The sequence below is a fragment of the Natrix helvetica genome, assembly GCF_964273705.1.
Source record: "Natrix helvetica genome assembly, chromosome: Z".
Classification (NCBI taxonomy): Eukaryota; Metazoa; Chordata; class Lepidosauria; order Squamata; family Natricidae; genus Natrix; species Natrix helvetica.
Genome location: NC_138554.1, coordinates 48377712 through 48404955, shown reverse-complemented (window position 1 = coordinate 48404955; position 27244 = coordinate 48377712). Strand labels below are relative to the sequence as shown.

Genomic DNA, 27244 nt, shown 5'->3' with positions numbered 1-27244 from the left:
AATGAGACAAGTAAATCATAAAAATAGAGAATACTCACTAGCTTTCATAACATGATTCCTTTTGATGTCTGATATGATTAACATAATATCTTTCTGTGTGTTTTTCTTTACTGTCTTGTATTTCTCAAGTACCTTTCTTGCTACATACATCTACATGGAGGAAAGCATGCAGTGGGATACCCCATGATTGCGTCTTAGGTCCAATATTTTTCAACATCATCACTAAAATTTTAGATGAGGGGATAGACATTGATCTCATCAAATTTGCAGACACCAAGCTGTGGGGAATAGCCAACATTTTAGAACAGATGTGTCAAACTAGATTTCTTCAAGGGCCGGATTGGCATTGTAGTTCTCCTCGATGGGTTGTCCAGGCTGGTGGGGAGGTGGGACTGGCGCCTCCTGCAGTATCCTTCTGGACAAAATGGCACAGGGATGTGTGCACGAGCCCCGTTCTTAGCCTGCATGTGTTCCTACAGCATTTTGCCAGCCAAAATGGGGTACAAGGGGGATGCCCTCCTGTTTTGGTTGCCAGAGGCACAGCGGGTTGGTCCTTTGCTATTTCCAGCTTAATGGGCCACATTTAAGCACCCTGAGGGCCGGATCCGGTCCACAGGCCTTGAGTTTGGCAACCCTGTTTTAGAAGATAGGCTCAGGATTCAGAAGGATCTTGGCAGACTTGAACACTAAGCCCTATTCCACAAAATATAATTCAATGTTGAGAAAATTAAGGTTTTACATTTAGGCAAAGCCAAAAGCACAGGTGGCACTGGCTCAACAGCAGTTACTGAGAGAGGGAAATCCTAGTAGACATCACTTAGGTATGAGCCAAATATGAGCTGCAGCTGCCAAAAAAGCCAACTCAGTCCTAGGCTGCATCCAACTGGGGGATAGACTCAAGATCACATTAAGTGTTAATACTGCTTTATAATGCTTTAGTAAGAATACTGCATCCAATTTTTGGTCACCACAAAATAAAATACATATTCAGGCTCTAGAAAGAGTGCAGAGAAAAAGAACAAGGACAATTAGGAGACTGGAGACTATGAAGAATGGTAGTCCAGGAGTCAGCAACCCGCGGCTCTAGAGCCACATGTGGCTTTTTCATTCCTCTGCTGCGGCTCCCTGACACCAGTAAACTGGGTGGAAGATAATTAAATAGAGATCCCATGTGGAACTAAGGAGAAATTTTCTGATAGGGAGAACAATTAATTATTGGAACGGTTTGCCTCCAGAAGGTATGGATGTTCCATTACTAGAAGTTTTTAAAGAGGAGATTGGCAGTCATTTGTCTGAAATGGTGTCGCCTACTTGAGCAGAGGGCTGGACTAGAAGACCTCCAAAATCCCTTTCAATTCTGTTATTCTGATATTGTGCTGAATCAAATTCTACTGAAATTGATAGATGCATGTTAACATCAATGGTGGGTTCCTACCAGTTTAAACTGGTTTGGCCGAACCAGTAGTGGTTGGTGGCTGGGGTCGTTGGAACCAGCAGCGACCCAGGCCTGCCATACACACCCAAACCGATTCTCTGGGCAGTGGCTATGGCACTGCCATCTTATTTTTCACTTCTGCACATGTGCAGAACAATTTTTATTGCACTGCAAATGCGTGTGTGGATCCAGCGTGCCCACGAGCGAACTGGCAGTAGTGCCTGCAAAACCCACCCCTTGCTAACATGCTATTTCCTTTTAGGATAAGCAGTTTTACAGTATGCTTCACATGCTGTAGGGAGGAAATAAAGAGAGAGAGAAAATAGTAAACAAAAAAAAAATATAAATAACAATTCAGCTAAAGCCACCTTGTTTAGCCTTCTTTACCCACTTCTCAAAATTGATTTCCATAAAAATTAGTCTGCATTTTCTCTGCTTACTTGAAACGTATATTTAACTACATTTTTACAGCAGTCTTTTTTCCTTAAATATATAAATTTTATGCTACATAAACATTCTATCTCAGCCCTAATCAGTGGCAGGCTCAGTGACTAGCTGACTAAAAAAAATTATTGCATCATATTTTGAGATCTTTGCTGTGTGAATTAAAGTTAATATCAATAGCACTTATACTTATATACCGCTTCACAGTGCTTTACAGTCCTGTGATTTACAGTGTCAGAATATTTTCCCCAACAATCTGGGTCCTTATTTTACCGACCTCAGAAGGATAGAAGTATGAGTCAACCTTGAGCTGGTGAGATTCGAACTGCCAAATTCCGGCAGCCGGCAGTCAGCAGAAATAGCCTGTGGTGTTACATTCTAACCACTGCGCCACCACAGCTCTCTAACACAGTAAAAAAAAAAAAAGTGGACTCCTCTAAAAAGTTCCCAATACTAAAAACAACATCCTCAATTTTTTTACTATCTTTTTTTTTCCAGCAAACATTCTTTTATAGGGATTTTTCTAATTCATAAACTCCATTTCTGTATTTTCTTTTTACTGGAACTCCACACAATTCTGTGGCAATCCAAAACAATTCACACTATTCCAAACAGCTTCTACATTCTCTTATCTCCACTCTACATTAATTCTGATAGAAGATCAATCTAAGGATCTGTTTTTTCCTTAGGACCCCTTTTGACTCTAACAATAACATGACCTGTTGCTTGCACACTCAGAATCTCTAATCAGCCTTGTATCTTTTTCATCATGAAGCAATCAATCATGCTTTTAGATTTGTATTGATTCCTTTGTTATGTATACTCTTGCTTAAATCACATACTATATTTGAAACAAGTTATTTTTTTCACTCATTCTTGGTCTCCAAAATGGCGGAATCTTGTTTCCCACCTTCCTAACAGAACATTTTTTTCGTCTAGATTGCAGAGTTTTAGAAGGCCGTAGTTTCTCAGAAAATTTATTCCTGGTTTTTCTAATCCCAACAGTAATTGGAATATAGCACATAACTATCACCAGCCAAGGATTCTTACATTCATCCATTTCTACAACTATCAATAATAGTATATATAGTATATATTCTTTTTGATCATTTGTTAATTCATGCTAGTTATCATTTCTATTTTAAGATGCAGTCTCCTACATGCCTGCTTGTTACCAGAGGTGACTATCATTCTTGATCTCCCATGACCAGTCTAGCTTTGGGCAACTGAGGTTAGAACTATGTATTAGAAATGACAGATTATCTTAATGAAACTTTTCAAAGTGGTCCTTCATGGAGAGTCCTGCTGAAGAGGTTGGTTCACTTGTGAAGTTACTATTGTACTCGTTCACCTTTTCCAATCCGGACCTTTCCAAATATGGAAATTCACAGCTGGAGAGCACAGATCGGGGAAGGTTGTGATGTTTCCTTGGAACTTTGAACCATCGAATTATGGACCTCGCTCAGAGCAGAGTCTCAAGGATAGTAAAGGTTCAGTGAAAACATTTGACTAGTGGAGCCCCAGCTGTTGAGCTGTGCCTATTGAAATTCGAAGTGCACTAACATAAACGAATAATACTTTTTTCCGCATTCTCAAGGTGATCTCTCTGATTTTGGAGATAGGTATTTAATGGATATCTCATGCGTTGTAGGAGGCTCTGTATCTGCATTATGCATATAATACATTATAATAAATTAGCACGGGCTAGCCGCTAGCAGAGGCGAGGAGATCCTCAATCCAGCTCCCGCCGCTCTTGCATTACTCCTCCCCGCCTTTATCTTTCCCTCTCCTCCTCCCCACCTAGTCAAAGTGTTGCCCCTCCCCCCTCCAGGGTGCTTCCCTTCCCTCAATGGCGGTTGGCGCATGCGTGGTGCCTGGAGGCGGCCCGGGTTATGGCGGCCGTTTAAAGGTAACCGATTCAACAGAACGGGAGACCAGGATTTTGGCATCGAATTTCTCCCCTTCCCAACTCCGCCGTGTTGTCAGAGTGTGACAAATTTTCGGCTTAGCTCTTAGAAAAGGAAAGAGAGAAACGCATGAAAATTCTCCCGCCTCCCTTGGATACTTCAGGCCGCCCATCTCCTACCTAGCCCCCTCAAAATAAGTATTTGAGGAGGGAAGATTTCCTTACGCCCCTTGCAAAAGAAGCCCACCTGTATTCCGCCCCACTCCCACCCTCGCTAAAACAGAGGGGTTCTCCGCTTGTAAAAGTAGCCCCTTAAGTTTGTCCGCCCTACTCATTTTATAAATAAACAGTAGGTGGAAGTAACTCCCTTAATTTCCACAGCGCTCTCTTTCTGAATATGTGGCCACTTTATAAAGGCTCGGGGAAAAGCTGGTAGGCGAGTGAGGTACTATGCAGGGAACCAGATAGCTTCCTAATTTCCAGTGGTACAAGGCACAACGTCGTGCGTTGTGTATACGATTCCTCTCGTAGACTCTGGCACTCCGGTAACCTTTCCCACGTTCTCGGGGGAAGGTTGTTTCCCAATGAGGAGGATCCGCTAGAAAGGGAGGATTTGGGAGCTGGGCTCGTCAGCCCACAAGCTCCTTCTCTTTTTATTTAGTTTTGCTCGATGAGGGAAGACGTAATCCCCTTTCCCGGTCTGTACCCTCCCCAATACCCACTGGGCACCGCTGTGTCCGTTAGAAGGAAAGAAACTCAAAGCCACCCCCTTTCTCGTTCCTCCTTCCTTGGGGGGGGAGGGAAGGGTGAAGCAAACGCACCCCTCCCCTCCCCCCCATTCCTTGCAGGAGAAACTAAGACTGATCTAAGCGGATCAGCCGCATTTATTAGGAAGCGGCTCCTCCATTCCGGAGAGCCAGTTAGCAGGGCCCCCTGCTTCGCTTTTCCCTTAACATCAGCAGGGCTGGCACTCCCGTAGTCTGGGGAAAGGACGAGCGTAATAAGGAAAGCAAAGATATGGTTCTTGCACTAGCGGCAGGGAGCGGTGAAGGTTGGTGACTCGGGAGAAACGGCCGGGGGAAGGTGGTGTAGGAAGAAAGGGAGGCGATGGGTCTTGGTGGGGCGGGTGGCGACGACGGCGGCGCCCCAGGAGAGGTCCAGGTGGGGAATTTGGACCGGCAGCGGAGAGGAGAAGGGGGAGGCGGAGGAGACGTCGCAGCAGAATCTGGAGACTGAAGGTGTTGCATCACCATGAGATCGACCGTCTACAAAGCCACCGCGACAACGACAACGACGGGGCCGGGCTTGCTGGAGCCTGGCCCGAAGGAAGAGGAGGAGCCGCCGCTGCCGCCGCATCTCCGCCAGCCTCCGCCTCCCCCGCTGAACCAAATCCCCGTGCCGGCCCCCGTGGCGGCAGCGGGCCCCAAGGGCCGGGCAATCGTTCCGGCGGCTGCGGCTCCTGGACAACAGCAACAGGAAGGCGGCGGCGGCGGCGGCTGCTGGGGCGGCCTAGTGCCCTCGCCGTGCCCGGCAGGCAGTACTCGGCAAGCGGGCGTGGGCGATGCCGCCGGCAGCTCCCGCCCCTCCAAGTACCAGGCGGTGCTGCCCGGACACACCGCTGCTGCCACCGCCACCAAAGACGGCAAGCGCGGCGGTTCTCACGCCGGGCCTGGAGGACCTCCAGCGTCTCTCTCGCCGCCGCCTCCGCCGCTACTGTCGTCGGCTTCCGCTACGGCCGAACCCGGGCAGCCTCCTCCACCCCCAACAGTGGCATCCGGGGGTTCTCCGGTTTCATCGGAACCAAGCGGCAAGTGGAAAAGTGCTAGTAGTAGCAGCAGCACCGGGAGCGGCGGCGGGAACAGCCTTCGGAAAAGCCCCATGGGGGCCGGCGGGGGCAACTCCAGCCAGGCGGCCTGCCTCAAGCAGATCCTGCTGCTCCAGTTGGACCTTATCGAGCAGCAGCAGCAACAGTTGCAGGCGAAGGAAAAGGAGATCGAAGAACTCAAAGCCGAGAGGGACACAGTGAGTTATGTGTTGGGTAATGGGTGGAGAGGGCTAATGTTCAAGTTGGAGTGAATTACTGTTTACTAATGTTCAGGTGTTCAGGAAAAATGTGGTAACTCAAGGGTTAATAAATGTTGGGTGTGCACTGATTTTTGAAGGGTTAGTTTGGGGATCCTGGCGTTAACAGTGGGAGGGGTTAATGTAAAGCATGGCGTCTAATGTAGTGGGTGCACATGCTTAGTGTGAATGTGTAGAAAGATGGGGTAGGTGAACTGGCACTGATAATAGGTAAAGGGATGAGAGAAAAATATATGATTTTGGCACATAGTTCTGGGAATGAGTTGCTGTAGATTCAGATTTAAGCAAGAAGAATTAAGAATTCTACAGAGATATCCCTTACCAATCATAATTGATGCATTAGTACAAGAGTTGGTAAGGAGTTCAATATAATTAGGGATTGATTCCTGAAATAGAAATGAAATATAGGAATAGTATGAAAGATTAACTATGGCTAGAGAATAAGTTTCTTAAAATTCAAAAATTTGGAGTTTCTTTTCTGTATAATCATAACAACAAACAGCAATACAATGTGTAACTTAAGTGGTAGCTTGGTAATTAATTAGACTTGTAATATTGTTAAATGTCAGATTAAGCAACCTATAAGGTTAATAACCTAGAAGTTAAGTCAAGACTGTTGGATGATTTGGCTACCTGATAGTGGGGTTAAGGACATTAGTACAGCCCAGAAATGTAATATTTGGATATGGATTTTGGAAAGAATTGCAGCTATTTAGAAAGAGGAAGGGTATATGGCTCGGGGCAGGAAGTCTTAGGCAACACCAGGGTTAATTTAAAGCAGCAGGCATGTTCTTTGGGGAAGTGTGTGGCAGAAAATGAGTTAATTTAAAGGGGGCAGCAAAAACAACCAGATGCAGCTTATGTCATGTGGACACCAAATGTGGAGAGGGAGAACCTTTTAACTGGTTCATTTAAAGGATTATTACAGATGTAGTTTGGGTGCTATCTTCTACCTCAGTTCTTCTCTCTGGGATTTCCTTCCTCTCGTTTTCCAGAAGCACAATCCACTTTTTAATTATGAATATTGCAGAAAAAGCAGTATGTGCCATTTTGATAAGGTATTCCTTTTTATCTTTGTCTAGACCTTACATACCCTATCTTGTGTTCCCAGATGTAAAATGATATAAATAATTTAAAATTCTGTTGTTCAGAACCTATGAAGTTGCAGTATGAGGGCTGATGTTACTGGAGAATTATGCTTCTCCTTACAAAAGAGATGTCTACTGCAAACATGGAGATATATAAGAAAGTGACCATTGCTTTCTTATCCTATTACTAATAGAGTAGATGGGTATGGCTTGAAGACTGGAGAGACAGAATGTGGATCAGCTGCAAATGAAGATTGGTTTATTTTGTTAAGAGAGTGCTATCTGAAGCAAGAAGTGCATAATGTACATTTATTAGCTGTAGTCCTATAATCATTGTTTGATGGTTTATTATTTTAAATGTTCCCTCTCCAGCTCCTGTCCCTAAATTGCCAGAAAGGATTTTAATCCTGGCCTGTATGCATGATAAGTCTGCAGCCTAAAAATAGCCCCCTCTTCCCCGTTCCTGCAGCTGCTGCTCCCATTATTGCTAAGGAAAGAAATATTTTCCTCTGATTTAATCATAATCTTCAGGGTCTGTGTTCAAAGTGCATGTGGGGTAGGATAGTAGCATTAGTATCTGGTTTCAGGAAGTGGTAGCATAAATATTTAATATTTTACTGTTTGTATCAGAAAACTGTGTTACCAACATTACAGTGTAAAAAATCTTAGGCCTGTGCAAAGTTAACCAATATGAAGGAGTCAGCTGCCATTTTGCTGTCAAGGATGTTATGATAGGAGGCTGAGGAGTTCACATGCTCCTGCACAGGCTTGCAAAAAAAGAGCAGATGATAAATATGCACACCAGGAGGAGCTAGAATATTCACAGAAGAGTTAAAAGAAAGTTTGTGAATTAGGTGGATACTGGAACTGCTGGTTTGGTTGTTGTGTTAATTGTAGATTTATAAGGTATCTACAGTGATTCTCCCTTTTTGTTTTGTTTTCCACCCTTTCTTACTGTGAGGTGTCTCATTTCAGTTATACAAATCGTCCTTCATATCATCAGTCTCTTACATATTATTTACAATACTAATTTTTAAAATAGAAACTTTTTGAAATTGGTTTTAAATTGTACGTTCTAAGAATTATCATCTGAATAATTTCATAAATAAGTAAAGGTCTGGGACCTTGACTGCACCTGCATGATTACCATCTGCACTTTTTTGATCCTCCCCTCCAATCACTTTTCCTTTACCTCCATTTCCCATTGAAAAGAACTGTTGGTGCTCCTTACACCCCTTAGCAACATTTCTTATACATATTGTTTGCATTGTCTGGTCATGGGTGGGGGAATGAGTTTTTGTAAGTTGTGCGAAGCTGCCAGGCTGTCAAACTATTACTCCACCTGAAAGCCATCAGAAACTTCAAATCAGTCTTATGTCCTACAGTCCTGTGGCTGAAATGGGAGACAGGATAAGTAATTTGGAACAAAATGTATATTCTTTAAGTGACACCTATGGGTACTTATTTTCTAGCAGTATCTCCCTTGGAATCTGGCAGACTCTGTTCATCTGATTTTATTTTTACATTTTTTAAATTAAAAAATGCAAGCCAATATGGTAAAAATTCTTTAAAATTACTTTTCTTGTTTTTTGTAAACCTGAAAGGCTATAGACATAGAATAATTTCACTTTTATTCCTTTTTGGTTATTGGTATTCTGATGACAATTTTTTAAAAATTCTGTTCCAATATTCTAAATGCTTTGAGCCATCCTCCTGTTTTTCCCCTCCACAGCTCTGTGAAGTGGGTTGGGCTGAGGGAAAGTGTCTGGGACAGTCACCTAGCTAGCTTTTGAGTTGGAAAGCATTCTCAAAATGTTATTTAGTTGCTTCACAAAGTTATTGAGGTAATGTGATTCTTGAAGAATCTGTAATTTAATATTCTGGGAGTAAAAATATCCTAAATTGAAATATTAAATGTGCATATGATTCAAAACAGAACATACAAATAGTCCTCAGGTTAAGACCATAAGGGAGCCTGCCCATCATGGTTATAATTTGTGATGGTCATAAATTGGAGTCACCCATTTTGTTAAGTAAAGCAATGGTTTTGCTGTGGCCTGGTTTTGCTGAAAATGAAAGTAAATGTCAGTTTTGTCAAACCATCATAAACTGGACATATGACCATGGGACACTGCAAATAACTATAAATACGAGCCAATTGCTGAGTGCCTAGAATGCCATCACATGACCATGGGATCAGAACTTCAAGTACCCTCAGGGAAGACCATGGTAACTTTGGCTTGTAAGCAACCAATTGTAAGTCAAGGATTATCTATACATAGATCCGGTTCAACAAAAGAAGCAACCAAAGATAACATTTGCTTCCCTAAATTCTTAATTATAGAAGTTTCACTTTTCTCTCATACAAGCAATTGACTCCACTGATTTGGAAATTGAATCCCTCACTTAACTTCCTTGCTTAGCAAAGGAGATTTGGGGCTAAAGTTTGGTCATAAATTGATGATTTACCTTTGTACAATATACTGGTAAGCATTGCAGACTGCAATATTAAAATAGTGCAATTTTGCAGAACTTGTACTTCATTTCTATATATTGTGAAAGTTGGATGAATATTAGTAACTACAAACATTGTATTTTGTTTATGGAATACCCTTTAATACCAAATTGCAATGTTGTGTTTTTAGCTTCTTGCTCGAATTGAGCGTATGGAAAGGAGGATGCAGTTGGTGAAGAAGGACAATGAGCGTGACAAACACAAGATATTTCAAGAGTATGAAACGGAAGAAAAAGTTGACTCTGATATACCAGAGAAGCTGCCTATAGAATGCCCACCACAAGAACTCCTGGAGACTTCCCAGCCGCTGCCTTTGAAACATTTCCCATGTGGAAGAAATGGGAAGGGTCACAAACGGTAAAACTAGAAAGCTGCAGTTATATGTATTTAAACCTATTCTGTTAAGATTTTAATCAATGACCGTGAAAATTTTTGTTCTATGAAGGAGTTCTCTGTTATTAACAAACAAATCCTAATAGTTCTACCTATTTGTGTTTTTCCTTGACAGTGATTGGAGAACATGAATCTTCCTTCAGAGCCAAATCATGTGTCAAATGGAACACTCTCCCATTTAGTTGTCTCTTATGTAGAATTACTTACTTGCAGGAAATAATATTTTTAGTGATAATATGCATAACTATCATGATAGTTATGTTGATACATTAATATTTTCATATTTGTTCCTCCCTTTTGCCAAGGGAAAAAAAGAGAACATAATATGTCTTATACATCCATTCTACTATGCTCTTTTAGGATAAGGAACTTTATGCAGAGCAAAGAAAAATACTAAGTAGAAGACCAAAGAAATTAAATATATAATGGGAAAAAGAAAAGGAAACATATTTATTGTATTTTTATTTACCTTTCTAGTCTTACAGGCCATCTTTTTTACCACCATGTCCATAACCATTTCTTACATTGCCTTTAAAAAAAAATAGAACATATTTTGATGGTAAAAAAAACCTTCCATAGAAGAATTTTGGAGATAGGTCTCTGATTAAAACATTAATTACTGCTCTACCTTTTAGCAATGAAAGTGTTTTATGCACACTTTTACAATTTTACTTTGTGCACACCCCACAACTTTATTTAAAGAAATATTAATGCTGTTGCATCTCTCCCCCATTTACAGATGGAGTGATAATGAGATTAAATTTCAGACAGAGAGCTCATGACTTGCAGTTGTTATTGATTCACGATAATTGCTGGTTTTGAGATAAACACTTTATTCAAACTAGAGTTCTTACTAAATACTGAGTGATAAAAGTCTATCTCTAGATGATCAGAAGCTATATAAGAGTATTTTTGTTGATTTGCATGGTTCTGAGATCCTAATAATTGTGCTCAACTAAATCTTACGACTTCTTCAAAAAAGCTTTTCTTAAATCCATATGTGACTTTCCTTTAAATCTTAAAATATTGTTGGACTTTTTCTAATTTTAATTATGTTGATAAGAGCTAAGGTCCTTTATAGCCTTTTTTATTTGCTACTATTAGCTTTTCCCTGTACTTTTGTAGAAAATCTGCATTTGGAAGTGCCGAGAGGAAAACTCCAGTGAAGAAGCTGGTAACTGAATTCTCAAGAGTCAAATGTAAAACTCCAAAGGCTTCTCCATTAAAGGAGGAACCCAGTAGTTCTTTAACTGAGTCGATAAGCAGACGTGAACTGCGAAGTCAGGAGACTCCAGAGAAAACACGATTATTGGTGGACACACAGTTGAAGTCTTCGACTCCATTGAAAGGACCTGGATGCCATTCAAAGGACAAAGGCTCCTGCAGTGAAATTGAAGATTTGCCGTACCTTTCCACCACTGAAATGTATTTGTGCCGGTGGCATCAACCACCTCCTTCTCCGTTGCGAGAACCTTCTCCCAAGAAGGAGGAGACTGTAGCAAGTAAGAGGCTTGCTTATCCCTTTTTGATGATTAGCCTGATGTTGGGTTGGAGGGGGCATGGAACTCATTAATTGGGGGTCTCTTTAAGAGTCTTTTGAACACTTGAAGACAGCTAGAGAGCAACATTCCATTTCTGAGTGATATTGATGCAGGTGAGTGACTGGGTCTGAAATATCAAAGCCTTTGAAATCCTCCCTGTTCTAGACTGCGTGTGAGCAGTATATGAAATCAACCAACCTATTTAATGACCTGCGGTGATATTTATAATAACAATGACATTTATGTCTCAGTATGCTCACAACATATGCAATAAACATCCCTTTCTGTCCCTGTCTGTTCCCTTTCATGATACTTCATGGGGGAGGGATTGGTTTGTGCACATGAAAAAAAGTGTATTAGCTAACTAATTCTTGAAAATTAGCTTAACTGATCCAAGAGAAGTGGACTTGTTTGTATGATTGAGAAATATTTCTGGATTCTTTCTGCTTTCATTTCCTTCCTAAGCAACTCCTTGGTTATAACTTACTTTACTGTACAATACTGCAAAGTTGCTCTTGACAGATTTTTAGTTACTATTAAGGTTAAGCTTTTGTGGCAATTGTTTATCTTAAATATATGAGGGTGCTGCTATAACAATTGTCACCCTGTGTGACAAGGTGAAGTTAAGTTTTGAAATCCATCTGTCTGAATCAATATCCAAACTGCAGTAGTAATGCATTCTGAACTGAGGAATACATTTTGTCAGCAGCTATTTTATTTTAAATGAAGAAAGTAGAAGGAAGGAAGGAAAAGTAGAAATGCAAAGCAAAAAATACTTAAAATAAGTTTCATGTTATAGATTAGCTATAAATGTTGGCCCTGCTGAGGATTAAGAGAGGGATTGGCATACAGAACCCTGATTAAGTAGGTCTGATCAGACTATTAAAACAATTATAAAGATAATGAATTGCCAAAGCTCTAATGTAATAAAATGCTAAGATGATGCAAAGTCAAGTATTTTTTAAATCTTGATTATACCTATAGCATAGCATTGTTAAGAAAAGCCACAGCAAAGTTCCAGTTGTACTTCATATTGAAATAAAGAATGTAAGATCAGGAAGGGTTCATACATCACAATGAGTCAAATATTCTAGAATTTTGTCTTATTGTCAATAATGTGCTACCACACACTGTTTTATTGCTTCTGTAAGTCAATGGATAAATGATGAAATTATTTAATCAGATTGTTCTGTAACCAAGATCCTTGTATTGCTTCTTACAAACAACTCAAGGATCTGAAACATGAACAAACCATGACTTTTAGCACTAAATTGATAAGACAACAACTATAGATTCTAGGTATGGTGCCATGGAAAGAGATTTGACATTTTTTCTGTTCTTGAGAATAGATTGAGCAGTGGTTATGATTATATAGTCTGATTGACAGTAGTCAATATTTGAAGAAATTCAGGCCTACTGTGATATGCAAACAAGATTAGACATACTTATGTAAGTTAATATGTATGTTATTTTTAATTCTGATTTCATAAGTTAAAAATAACTAAAATATTTCAAAAACATCGGGGGACATTTGAGTGTGTGTATAGCTGATGGTAATAGAAGACAACCTGATAAGCATTGAAATACAGTATATTTGTATTATTAATTAGACAGTGATAGACCATGAATAATATGTTTTGGCCTATCCAGAATCTATCTGTTCTGTTGCCTAGATTCTTGTAGGAATCAGCATTCTGAGCTGCTAAGATTTTTTCCTGATGTACTGTACTCTTCAGTATTAAAACAGTTCTTCATCTAGCATTCCAAATTTGACATTCAAAATTGATAAATATGATAAAAATTAATGTTTACATATTTTATTGAATTGAGCCAAGATTATATAGCAAGAAAGGGATTGTAGCTGATAAGATAATGAGCTGAAATTTTGGGAAGATAAAGAATCAAAAGAAAAGGGTATTGTTCCTTGATCTTAGATTTTAATCTTCTCAAAATATAAAATCATTTTAAATCACTGCATTTTTATTGAATTAGTTTTCAGGTTTTTTAAAGAGAAGTATGCTAGTTTAATTTGTTTATCTTTATAGTGTAGACAATTGAAAGCATCTTCCAGCATAACATCTGAGACTTTAAACCATTGCAAGCATCCAGCATACTTTGTATCTTTTTCCATGAGGTTTTCTTCAATCAGTTTTTAAGCATATAAGAGAAGCTATAGTATAGTTAGTATATACTGTATTTTTCGGAGTATAAGACACACCAAGGTTTTGAAGAGGCAAATTTTTAAAAAAGTAGGTAGGTAGATAAAGGGATAGAGAGGGAGAGAAAGAGAGAAAAATGCAGTAGGTAAGTAGGAAGAGAGAGTAGGTAGATAGGTAGGTAGGTAAATAAAAGGATAGAGAGAGATAGAGAAATACAGTAGGTAGGGAGGGAGAGAGAGAGAGAGAGAGAGAGGGTGTAGGTAGGTAGGTAGAGGGATAGAGAGAGAGAAATAGAAAGAGAAAAATACAGTAGATAAGTAGGGAGAGAGAGAGAGTAGGTAGGTTGGTAGGTAGAGGGATAGAGAGAAATAGAGAGAGGGAGAGAAATACAATAGATAGGTAGGGAGAGAGAAAGAGAGAGTAGGTGTAGGTAGGTAGATAGATGTTTCCAGGTGTATTTGTCCATGTGCTGGAGAAGGAAAACTCTGACAATCTGCAGCACCTTTGTTTCTGCTGGCACAGCACATGATCAATGTAATTTTCATCAATCAGTTAAAGAGCTTTCCAAAAAGAAAAAAAAAAAGTTTTTGCACTCTGCAAACCTCCCCAAAACAGCCTGTTTTTCATGAAAACAGGCCCATTATTTTTCCAAAAAAAGGCATGAATAGCCTGGGGGGGGGGGGCTTGCAGAGTGTTCGGGGGGGGGGGGAACCAGCAAAAACTGTTTTTGATAAATAAAATTGCGTTTTTAATAAAAAAAATTGCATGCATAGCCTTATGGAGGCTTATAGAGTGCTGCTGGGGGGAGCAAAAACAGCCCGTTTTTTGCTCATTTCTGCCCTCCCCAGCCCCCAGGAACTCTCTGAAAGCCACCATTAGGGTATACATGGCCATTTTGGTGAAGGGGCGGGACTTCGGGACGCAAAAAAATGCTATATTCGGTGTATAAGACGCACCTAGATTTTCAGCCTCTTTTTTCAGGGAAAAAGGTGCATTTTATACTCCAAAAAATACGGTAGTTTCTCTAGGTTCCTTGACAGAACTAGGAAGAAGATATGTGACAAAATATTATTTACATAGTTTGGTTACCCCTTTATTTCATAGGCATCACTCTTCAGTGGATGGCGATCTTGAAATGGGATTACTTTGCATGGGTCATATCATATATTAACTCATAAAATAATCTTACTATGGTTTAAGTATATAATGCATTCGAACCATACAACACATTACACTAAAATATTCTAATTTAAGGTTTAATATGTGAATGCAGATATTAAATAAGAGAATTTGCAATTCACTATGCCATTTATAGTAGCACAGTTTATTTCACTGTTAGCTTGATTTTCAAAAACTCCCAATGAAGATATAACTCAAAACTTTTCATTCTTTTTCATCAAACTGTTGGGTTTTTTACAAACTAACTTGTCTTTCATAGTATTCTTTTTCTCTTTGGGTATTACTGTTAAAGCATTATTCGTCCAGTTAGTAGAAATAAATGCCGTCCCACTGAATATCATTGTTCCTATTTTGAGCAAGTTCCTTTCTATGTCTCTCCCAATTTCAATTGTAAAATTCAATCTTTCCCAATAAAATTGATTACTTAGAAGGTGTTGATGTTGTTCTATATTTTACAGTTTGAACCTAAACAGAAATGAGCTATTTGCTATTCTTTTTACAATGTCTCACAAAGTGACAACAAATACATTTGTTGGAGAAGCTGTGAAGTAATTTCCTTTTGAAGGTTGGGAAAGATTTTTTTCCCCTCTCACATCCGATTGTGGACACTGTTTTCTCTTTTAAGTTAGGTGTTTTTTTTAATGTTGGGTTGTAATTGTAGAATAGAATGACAACAACAAATTCAGAGCCTAATCTCTCTTTGTGTCTTTGGCTTTGCTCTTGTCTATTTGGCTGTTTTTGCTAACATAATAAGTACTTGTGTCTTAATAATTGCCTTTCTGTATTTGTTTAAAGGTTAATTAAGCCCACCAACTTACTTCCATCTGCAGCCAGTTTGTTACTTTGGGACAGTTCAGATGTCAGGCTCAATGAAAATAGCTACCTGGTCATATGTCTCAAACACTCTGAAAATTTTCATTTGTAATTCATTTGCAAAAAGGATAATAAGTGTTCATGAATCCCTTTCTTTTTAAAAAAGTATTGAGCCAATATCTCATGCAAGATCCTGTGTACTTGAGCTGTTTTTCAGTGAGATCTTGAGCTGGATTAAACTCATAAGTTTTTGTAATTAGATCTAGTTTGTGAGGTCTCTGTTAATATCTTGAATAAATGGTCACCAGAGATAAACTTCAGAGTATTAAATGTCTTCAAAAAGTTAGCTTGAAAACTTTCAGAAAATGTTCCAGATCTGTAACTTTACAAATGTTGTGATAGAAATGTTGTGTTTTAATAGCCAGCAGATTATTGTAAAGTAGGCAATTGGCTTATGAAAAATAAAGACCAATTTATAGTCTGAAAGTCATTTTACCTTGTAATTTTAGGACACTGATTGATAACATGATTGATACAGGTATGTGTAGGTAAATGAACTTTTATGGATTTCATTTATGAAGTTTGGCTAAAATTAAGCTTTCTTAGCTACTTTTAACCAAAATATCTACTTTAAACTATTTAAGATATATGTAATAAACATTAGCTGTAGTAACACATAATCGTAAGCCATATGGTGATTTGATTAGTTATTGGCTCATCTGATACAAACCATGCTTTATAAACCACAATGGCAAGATTATATAATTTGTTAAGACAAAATCAGATAACCCTATTATGGCTTAGTATTATGAATCGTCTCGTATTCTGTAGGAGAATTTTTGACTTATATCAAATTGTACAACCTAATAAAAGAGGAGATCCTTTCAGCTCCATTCTGGATTATTGACTCTAGAAGATAATAAATACATGATTGATTTTGCAAGGTAAATACTAAAAATCATCCATCAAATTTTATAAAAAGTTGTTTCTTACTACTGAACAATTATGATTCCACAGCATTCATTTTGGATTGTAATATTTGCTGAAATTAAAGCTTTGCTGAACTCCAAAGATGACTGAGAAACCTGAAGCAAATCTGCCTTTGTCAGTGAGTGCTTGGGAATAAACTCTAAAGGCATTATGTGAACTTGGGTATGGAGAAGTTTTTAAAAATAAGTTTAACAAGTTAATATTGAATTTTTTTCATAATATTGAAAAATTGTTATGTTCTCTAAAAACAAAATACAAATATGCTTGTAGAATAGTGAATAGAAAGATAAAGTATAGGAAGGTATTAAGTAATTAATACTAGTGAAATTCTAACCTAAATTAACTCTGAATGTTTGAATGGTTACATTGTTAGCTTCCTTCACTGAAATATTTCTTTAAAATTAGTATTATAACACTGTTTTCCCTTTTTTAGTTCCATCATGGAGGGACCACACAGTAGAGCCCCTGAAAGATATGAATCCTTCTGAACTTCTGGAGGTATGTAAGCAAATAGCTTTGTAGTAAGAATTGAGCAACATGACTAGGTATAATTGCTGATGAATGGAAGAACTATAGTTTCTATATTTTTATAACTATATAGACAGCCACTCTAATATATTTGAGTTTTTAAACCATACTGTCCAATCAGATTTTTTTGCAACTGTTATGGAAACATACATTGAAATATCAGATAAAATGGGAAATCTCTGCTTTTATGCTCTGGTAAATTTTGTAATGCTTATTTCTTGAACTGCATTAGTGGCTGTGGGATACATATTTTGAGAGGTTCCTGAAGCCATCCAAACTCTTGATGCAAATTATTTACCATGGCACAATTTTATCACCTAAAATTAAATACCAAATTAATTCATTAAGCCTCTGATAAATTCAGTATGTTACTTCAGAAGATAGATTCAGAATTTTCAGCACTTTCAGAGAAATATATTTGGGAGTTTATTCATTTAAAAAAAGAGGATGTTATTGCTCAGCAGTTAAAGACACTGAGCTTGTCAGCTGAAAATATATTAATAATACAATCAGAGCATTTCAAACTGGAAAGCTAAATACCAAAGAAGAACCAATTTCAAAATCCTTGTAATAATACAAGCATTTCAGTTTTGATGAAACGAATCCAATCCTGCCACTCAACTAATATTCATACATGAGGAACATGATATGAGATGCTTAACTATTATCATTTAAATAAAATACAGACTGTTAAATAAAAGTCTTGATTTGCAAAATTGTTCATTTATATTTGTATTTAAAACTCTTACTATAATACTATTAACTTATCCAATTTCACCACAACTAACCTAACTTTTGCTTAACTTTTTCAAATTTTGTTAAATGAATGAACATCTTTAGGCAGGTCATACTTTTTGTAGTATTGTGTTTATAAACAGTGATGGGAAAAGTAATAAGTAATAATATCATAATAAATAGATTTTAACAGTGGTATTGCAAAGACACAAAAAGCACATTTGTTCTCCCAGAAAGAAAGTTGGCAATCAGTTTTGAACATCTTCAGTCCTATTTCCTTTTATCCTTGGATGGTACTTTATCATAAAGCAAAATTTAAATCTGCTTCTTATGAACAACATGGGCAAGGCAGACTTAAATACTTTCCATCAGAAAATGGAAAGGAGGAGAAGCCAATGTCACGATGATACGGATGTGCTGTCTCGATGCTCCGAGACCGCAGCAGATACTTTTGCCGCTGAGTGGTCCAATCGGACCTAAACCGTCCCGCAGAGACTGTGAACAGGAAGAATACGTCTTGCTGATCTCAGGGACATCGCAAAGTCCCTGATCGATGCAAGAGAAGTTCTTCAAGCCAGCAACAAAAAATCCAGCCAAGGCTGATGAAATTGGTGCAGCTCCAAAACGGAAGGATATGGAAAGAGAAAGTGTTTCCAGCTGGTGAGGAATTTTTACCGTTTTAAAAGAGAATGCCTATAAAAAACTTAAAATTAATTTAAATTGGAGAACAGAAGAAATAAGCGGCGGAATTAAGTTTGGAATGGTTTTGGACAGTGGGTTATCTTACTTTTTAAATGCTATGTTCATGGATGGAATTTATGCAAGCTTTTTAAAACAAATACTGAAAGAGGAATTAAGTTTTTTTCTTCTATTTTTTCTTTTTCTTTATTATTCTTTGTAACCTAAGGACTAAAATTCTCCTCTTTCATTATTGTGGGTGTTTTCTAACTCATTCAAGAATCAGACCTTTTTTTAACTTGAAATACAAAAAAGATACAAAAGAAACATAAAATTGCAACAATAACACTGCTACTCAGAGGCTGGAGGTTTGTGTATTGGAAACAAAACACTTTTACTTTTCTTGCTGATTGTCCTGGCTTGGCGCTCGAAGGTCTCACTGCTTGTTTATAAAGAGTGATAAGAGGAAGGGCATGCAGATGTCCCTTTGAAGTATATTTTCAACCGGACAAAAGTGAAAATAAAAAATTATTGTGAATCTATGCTTAATCTTGTAAAAACCTTCCAAGCTAGAGCAGCAGTGTTTGTTAGCTGGAGATAATGGTACAATTTCAACAGCAGAAAGAAACTTTAAGCCTGCAAAAGATATTCTTAGAAATTCAGAAATTATCAAACACATTTGAGAGGACGGAGAAGAAGTTGGGAGACTTAGAGCATCTAACAGTAAAATATGATGAAGTTGGAGATGTTTATCAAGTGGAAAAAGTGGAGGTTAGAATCCTAAAAACCAAAGAGGAAAATGACCATAAAGAAATTAAATTTGCTGATATTTATGGTGATTGGTTTGTTTCTGGAAATGGAAAAAGTGGAATACTGAAAGAGGAATTAAATGGAGGGGAACTCTACCCCAGATGGCAAGACACAGAAGAAAAAAACAACAAAAGAATTTATGGATTTAAAGAAAGAAATTTTATTAGCAACATCATTGATAACACTACCAACAATCAAAGATAAGCTGATTAAGGAAACAGAAGAAGGGCATCGAAATTACATGAGAGATTTTATAAGCAAGGAGTTGCTAAGAGGAGTCCATACAAATTTGATTAAGGAGATGATTAGAGGACTGACATCACAAATGGCAGAAGACTTGAGACTGTTTTGCTACTGGAAAGATACAGGTTGATAGATGGAAGTGTATAATTTAAAACTAGTTAAACTTAGTGAAATTTAGTGACAATAGAAATAGTTAAATAAATAATTGATAATGATAATAATGTATACAATGTGTAGTGTTATGATAAGTAATAATTGGATATAAGTATTGAATGGTACCCATGAAAGGAAGATTAGAAATCCTTTTGGATTATATATAAAGGTTAATAAAAAAGAACTGTTAGATTCAGTTAAGTCTTGATTATTAGGGGGGGGGAAATGTTATGATATAGGATATAGTCAAATAAAGGAGGGATAATGATAACGTATATATATTTATGGGTACAACATAAGGAAACAATATGAATTGTAAACAGTGATTTGGAAAGGAGAATTAGAAAATTTTGTTACTAAATATTATGGATGTTTAACTAGAATAGGATATAAAGATTCAGTGTTATTGGAGGATTTTAGAAATAGTAAATGAAATGCCAGTATGTAGTTATATATTAAATCTTGGTATATTTTATGATGAAGGACGTTTAAACAATTATAGTCAAATGAAAATGGAGGTATGATGATGGTAACATGTATAAATATCTGAGTTAAAATACTTGAGTTAATATGAATTATGGTTGGTGGAAGAGATGCACGAAAGCCTTTTGTAACCAACTGATACACTTTCTACAGTATGTAAAGAAGGAAGATTTTATGTATTGTCTTTGTTTTAAAAAATTAAAATAAAAAATATTTAAAAAGAAAAAGAAAACAGAGGAATTCTGATACTGTTAATATTACCTGTGTTTTTTTCTCCTTAAACTTTTCACAGAATTTAGATGACAATGTCTTTTCCAAACGACATGCAAAGTTGGAATTGGATGAGAAAAGGAGGAAAAGGTGAGTGATGAATTAAAGCTGTTTATATTCCAAAAAATTCAGTACCTGCTTTCATTTAAGCATTTAACAATAAAGTTTGCATAGGTTGCAAGCAGCTAAGCATGTAATATGAAAGGTTTTATGCAGTTAGTATATCTTAAATCCGTTTTTTACCATTATGCCTTATACTATGTGCTGAATGACTCTGGATTGGGGATTTGTATTTAGTTGAAGAAACTAAGGGTAGCACTTTCATCTAGCAAGGAATTATTATGGTTAGTCTGTAATACAGGAACTTGGGATAACCTATAGAAATTGAAAAGCACTTAATATAGAGGTGCACTACTCTTGACATGCTGATTTTTTATAGAACTTATAATACTCAAATTTGCCATAAATGAAAATTGGAAACTTTAATGTTGTTGTTTTTCTTACTCCATTCACAGGTGGGATATTCAGCGTATCCGGGAGCAAAGAATTTTGCAGCGACTGCAACTTAGAATGTATAAAAAGAAAGGAATTCAGGAATCAGAGCCTGAAGTTACCTCATTTTTCCCAGAGTCAGACGATGGTGAGTGGTTTTCAAAATTCTCATATCCCTATCTTATGCACAAATAATCTTGGATTGGAATTAATCTAATGTAAAAGCAGATATTTTCAAATAAGTATGATAAATTGAATAAACATTGTAGCTAAATATGTAAAATTACACTCTCTTTCATTTCCACATCTAGTTGAAAGTTTGCTGATCACCCCATATTTGCCTGTTGTAGCATTTGGCCGACCATTACCAAAATTAACCCCACAGTAAGTATACCAAAGTAGCGTACATCTGCATTAAGGAATAATGTACTTCGTAAAACTTGTAGCAGAGTACCTTTTTTCTGCTTATGTAGTGTTTTGTTTGCTTGATTATTTTGTGGACCAACTTGGGTTTCACTGTGATGAGAAAATGCTAAATCAAAAACTTATCAAATAGCATGTAGCCAATATTGTTACCTTTAAATCCTATGTGCATTTTAGTATTTTAAGCTACTGGAAAAATTAGGTACAATGCTGTGTAGGCGGTCATAGGGAATTGACCCTCTTAGACTTTACAATGGCAAAATTAATTGAGAAATCATAGAAACTTAGTAAGAAATCCCTTGACTGGGCTACGAATAATAACAGCTACTTTTTTTTAAAGAATAGGAAATATGGAAAAGTTGGGAGGTTCAGTTGTAACTCTTCAATCATTTGTTCATGGATTAAGGAAAGAAATACCTGTCACTATCAATCCTGTATCACCTGTTGCTTATAAAATATATTTTTTAAGGGACAAATAGAAATGTTCCCTTTTAAAAACTCACTTTCTAATTTTTTGATGGGATTCTTACATCCTAATAGTGAATATCATACAAATCCCATTCCTTTAGCCTTTATTACTTGTGTTCTTGCAATCCTGGTTTCCTTCCTTTCATATTGCAAAGGTAAGAGATGAAAATATATTGATAAAATACATGGGCAAAAATACTTGGTTTTTAGTTTTAGCTCCCATAAAATAAAATTCACATTTTTTTATAGTTTACTTTTTTTCTACAATTAATAGTAACTAGCTTTACACGTTGGGTGAAGCCACAATGTGGTTACTTAAGTTACATCATAGCATGTTATGTGGATGTATTTGTTACAGTTTGCAATCTAATGCTTAAGGGAAAGCAGATGTTGTAAACTAAGCCAATTATGGTTTATTCAGCAAACATTATTATAGACACCCAATATTGTAAAACAATGCTCTTGGTAAAACACTTTTCAATAGCTACAGTTCAATATCATCTGTATTCAAATGTTATGTAAATCTAGAAATTGTGCTTAGGTGTTAGAAATTGTGTTTAATTTCTTTGCTACCAGAATGTAGGCTTGTAGCCAAGTTATGCAAATGTAGACAGAATTACTAGCCATTCTCTTCTTTTCAACATCACAAATAATCTTCTATGGGCCATTTTTTGTCTGGCAGGAACTTTGAACTGCCATGGCTGGATGAACGAAGCCGTTGCCGGCTAGAAATGCAAAAGAAACAGACTCCTCATCGGACATGCAGGAAATAAAAGTATCGGACTAGGAGAAATCTGTCTTTGGTGATTGACCTGTGTCATTTGCTGCAAATGGCAGAGAACAGGACATGTTTTGTTATGTCTTTTTCTTCTACCATCCTCCATGATGTATATTCTTGTTCATTATAAATATTTTTTTATGCTTACACTTTTCCCCCTTGGGTTTTATGTTCACTTTTTTCATTTTTTTTCCTTTGCTTGGTAGAAAATATTGGAGGTTTGTGTTGCGAGAATAAGGTTAACAATTTATGGTATGCCACCTCTGTTGAGCTGTATTGGATAACTGCAACCAGTACAATCCACTTTGGGAGAAGGGGTTGTCCATCATTGAGCAACACAAGACACTTCATTTGACCTATTGCTTCTTACTGCTGTTCTATAAAGCATCCACATACTGATTCATGTATTTTCTCCTGTCCCAGTGTCTTTTCAAGGCTTTTTAGTGAGTTCCTTTCATGCCTTCTGATTCAAATTACAATTACTAATCAGGTCTTGAATTTGTAATACTGAATGCAGGCAGTTCTGGTAGTGAAGAGCTGCATGTCTTCACATCTTTGTCACAGTTCTGATATGTAATTTGGCAAAATCCAGAAATAACCATGAAATGCTAGTTTGTCTCTAGATGTTTTTCTGTTTTGTTTAACCAAATATCTTGTCAAAACTGTGAAACAATTGTTACTGTTTTTTAAAAAAATTGACAGTTTGGGTTTCCCAGTGGAAATATTGAGAAGTAGCTTAAACTTCAATTTGTGATTGTTTTAAAGTTTGGCACTTTTTAAAGCCAATCATAATCCTTTAACTTTTAGAGTAAGTGGAAATCAATACTTTCATCTTCCCTGAGTGTAGGGAATTCGTTTGTAAAATCGCATGACCTTCTGCCTGATCTACATCATTTTTGGAAGCTGCCTTTGTGTATTGCCTGCTTTTAATGGGAATACTGAAACTTTTTTTTCCAATGGCTAAAATTTCCTGTTAAATGGAGGTTTCAGTTTCTTGAATTGTAAAAATAAACCCTAAATATAATTTTCTGCATCATTTATGGAGGACACAAAAATTGTTTCATTGTCCATTTTAATTTCCAGGTGTTTCAGGACAGTTGCAGTCACACTTCTGGGCAGTTTTCCCTGGGAATTTAAAGTACTATTTTTTCCATCCAAGGTAGCACACTTAGTATGAACATCGTTAAAAGTTATATTCTATGACTTGAAATTAAAATGACAAGAACAGATCCTCTTTTCTGCCATGTAGTCTATTGTAGTTGAAGTAGTGCAAAATGTTTGCCTGCTTTTGTTTTAAATAAGGCTGTATTTGGATCTTTTGCTTTTTAGCATGCCAGCATGCATCCATAAGTGGTTATTTTTTGTCCCCTGCCAAGTACAAGCGTGGATGTTTCAAAGAAGCAGGTTTTTGGTAGAAGCTTCTTGAAGACAATGTTGATTTTAAAACTTGATCTTGCTTTTTCTAAAGTAATTAGAAATGTGTCACATGATCAATTCTTGAATCAATATTCCATTTTCAGAAGACAGTGTTTTTGTTTAACCCACAATAAGACAGTTATCAGAAATAATTCAATTTGTATTCTGAATAAAACAGCATATTATCTCTTCCCTTCCCTCAATGAACAGAATGTTGACTCAGAAAGACTTACAATCAGTTATAATACATGCATCATAACAAAGATGACTAGGCATAAGGAAATAGGTAGGGTTTGTAGAAACAGTTTGCAGTGGATGTTAGCTGGGAATGGGCTGGAGAAAATAGTTTCCCACCCTGTAGAGAGTTCAACATTTGAAACTGTTAATGAAAAAAGCCAATGCAAATTATATCTGATTTTTTAAAACCAAACAAACATTTTTAAACCAACTTTATAATAGTTCTAAAAACTGTCTATAATTCCCTTTCCCTTGTTTTTCTGCCCTTTCAAATGTGGTTGTCTGCAAATGCATTCTTTTTATACCATTTTCAATATGTAAAATCAGTTGTCTTGTAAATAACTTATAAAGAAAAAGTTTGTAAATACCAAATTTGTGGCTGTTAATGTTCTTTTTTTGTTTCTAAATTGTTTTGCTTTGTTCATTTAGTTTAAACAGTGTTAACAAGGAGTATTAAAAGAGAAATTCTGCTTGTATGTTTAAACAAAATTGAAATAATTTTTTTTACAATAAAATGAAAAGAATATTAATGCTTTTGTCATGAATTGCCTCATTTGACACTGCCTTATCATTACAATCGGTACGCACTGTTAAAAGGTAAACCTGTTTGTTACCAGCAAAGTTAAACCTCAAAATCCTTCGATAACAATCTATTATTGTATTTAACTCATAGAAAGTCTACAACCACAAATTACCACAGCCTTTATCTCTGATCTGTCCAGAATCAAATATCTTTGTTTTATTCTTAATAATAAAACTTTTCCTTAAGATTTTATAGGGATATTTCCTAACAATTGCATCTCATTCCCCAGAGTCATGTTTCTGTTGTATCTCCACAGCATGCGTTGTTCAGAAAATCTCTGTAAATAAAAAAAGCATCTCTTGTCAATTGCTTTCTGATTAAACATAATAAATGCACAATCTAAATTCCATCCATCTTCTTAAGAAAATCCAGTCCATCACTCATCAGTTCTGTCATCTGAATCTTTTATATTCGTCCTCTTTTAATCTTATTCACCAAGCCTGTAATTCTCAAGCCAGACTCCTTTTCCTTCATATCTGCCAGCAAGGTTAGATTCCAATCGATTTGACTGTAAGTCTAGTCCAGCTGTTATTGTATCTGGCTATTATCTTGAGTTGTTTTAACATTGTTGCTAATTTATCAAACTTTTTATCCAAGTTTTCAATTAGAGTTTGTAAGTTGAAAAGCATTTTAAAAGCATCCCAAAGGGCTTTATTTCTTTTTGTAGACAGTGTAAAGAATATATATTATTCAAATCCTTTACTGTTATTTATATTCATATTTACATTTTAATATAGTTCAAAACTATTTTGTAGTTAGCATTCACAACGAAAGTGCAAGCAGTGCACTTTCGTCGTGAATGATTTCGGGGATTAGAGAATTAAAGGTACGATAACTGAACAACCACAGAGAAAAGTGAAGATAAAATTTCTCACAATAAAAAGTAGTTAGAAAAAAAGGAAATTTTCCATCAGAAGTTAAAATAAGACCAAAGCTTTTAAAAACTGGTAAAATATAGAATCCTTGTAGTAAAAATTGGCTGCTTTTTACTGCAAAGGATAAATGCTCTTGCCATGGACTTCCTTACAGCAAAAGTGATTTAAAACTCTCAAACAAACCATTTAAAAAAAGTGTCAAAAGTTTGTTAAAATCCAACAAGGGATTGTAGGATAAGTCAGCATTCAATCAGTCGATTAACAATTAAAAATATAAATCAAAAAGTAAAGAAAACTTTAAACTGCAGTTAAACTAAAGCATTCTTAAAGATAAACAACTGGAAGGAAAATAATGGAAAATCTAACCCTCTGATAGCTTCTACTGAAAATTGTGATTGTCAAGATTCCTCTTCCCAGCAGGTACATAATCATCTGAGGGTCATTCCTTGTTTCTCCAGTTCAAATCTGGGGAAAGGACCGCTAAATAGCCAACTTTGGTGGCATAATCAGCTGCCTCTGCCAGGAGAAAAAAAAATTACCGTCACTCAGCCCATGTTGTGGGAAGTCTTCAGTTGTGGTATTCCCATGGACACCCTGCCGGGTTTGGGGAGATGGTACTGCTCTTAAATAATAACTCAGGCAGTTCCAGTCAGTATTAGGTCAAAATAGACATTAGCCCAATGTCTATTTCTTTGTGGCAATCTTCCTTAAAGAATTGACAGTCTATAATTGTAGTGAATATTGCTCAAATAAATATAAGAACGCCTAACCTACTCTCAACACAAATCTGGGGCGGATAATATATGTTCTGAATATTTTTTATAGCCAAAGAATGACAATTATTAGTTATTAATTATTAATGACAACAAATAAAGTTATTTGCCAATTACAAAAAAATCAATGAAAATAAAAAAAAACAAGAAATTTCCTTTAAAAAGAAAGGCTGTATTTTGGTGTTTTTAACAAGAAAAAAGAAGGGGAAATGATAAAGGTGTATGAAAATGCAGGATGCAGAAAATGGATAGGGATACTTTGCTTCCATCTCATCATATAAAATGGAGTCAACCCAATTAAGTTAATCAGTGGAATATTCAGGGCAGAGAAAAGGAAGTACCTCACATTATAAATTTCCTTAACAAAATGAGGTAGCCTTTGAATTAAGATGGCTTCAAGAGATCAGAAAGATTCCTGAAGAGATCGCAGAATGGAATGGAAGCAAGAAACAACACCTCAGAAACCTATTTAATCAGGGTTCCCCCCATCTTCAGGGGCTTTGCCATCAAATATAGCATGGGAAAGATCTGGCCAGAATATAGAGATGAGCCCCCTCCTCGTGGCATTTGGTCCTGTAATAGGAGTTGCCAGAATGATGCACAAAGACAGCACTGTTGATATCCGCATTGCCTAATGTCTGGATTGCATTTTGCATTTGTCTCCCTAATAACCAAGTGGCTACTACCCTAGCCTTACATAAGCCGCTGTTCTTTTAAACATTAATGGCTATCTTGTTTTCTCCAGAGAAAACTG

At 36.7% G+C, this 27244-nt stretch overlaps 1 protein-coding gene across 2 annotated transcripts; it reads left to right on the top strand.

Annotated features, from left to right (window-relative positions):
- The first annotated feature begins 3778 nt into the window (after positions 1-3778).
- MSL1 (MSL complex subunit 1) lies at positions 3779-24789 on the top strand. 2 transcript variants are annotated; one of them, XM_081932111.1, is made up of 8 exons: positions 3779-5807; positions 9601-9827; positions 10989-11365; positions 16979-17043; positions 20468-20535; positions 20961-21085; positions 21249-21321; positions 22511-24789. In XM_081932111.1, the coding sequence occupies exons 1-8, from the start codon at positions 5037-5039 to the stop codon at positions 22599-22601; spliced, it is 1797 nt and encodes a 598-aa protein (XP_081788237.1). In that variant the 5' UTR covers positions 3779-5036; the 3' UTR covers positions 22602-24789. The 2 variants fall into 2 exon arrangements, with proteins under 2 accessions (XP_081788237.1, XP_081788238.1); XM_081932112.1 differs by lacking the exon at positions 3779-5807 and adding an exon at positions 6791-6925.
- Positions 24790-27244: the final 2455 nt, after the last annotated feature.

What these genes read in the sequence shown, in the direction of transcription:
- MSL1 (XM_081932111.1), top strand. Translation starts at nt 5,037, where the DNA reads ATGAGATCGACCGTCTACAAAGCCACCGCGACAACGACAACGACGGGG. An exon ending in GATGAGAAAAGGAGGAAAAG is followed by an intron (nt 20,536 to 20,960) that starts GTGAGTGATGAA and finishes CTCCATTCACAG; the next exon opens with GTGGGATATTCAGCGTATCC. An exon ending in TTACCAAAATTAACCCCACA is followed by an intron (nt 21,322 to 22,510) that starts GTAAGTATACCA and finishes TTTGTCTGGCAG; the next exon opens with GAACTTTGAACTGCCATGGC.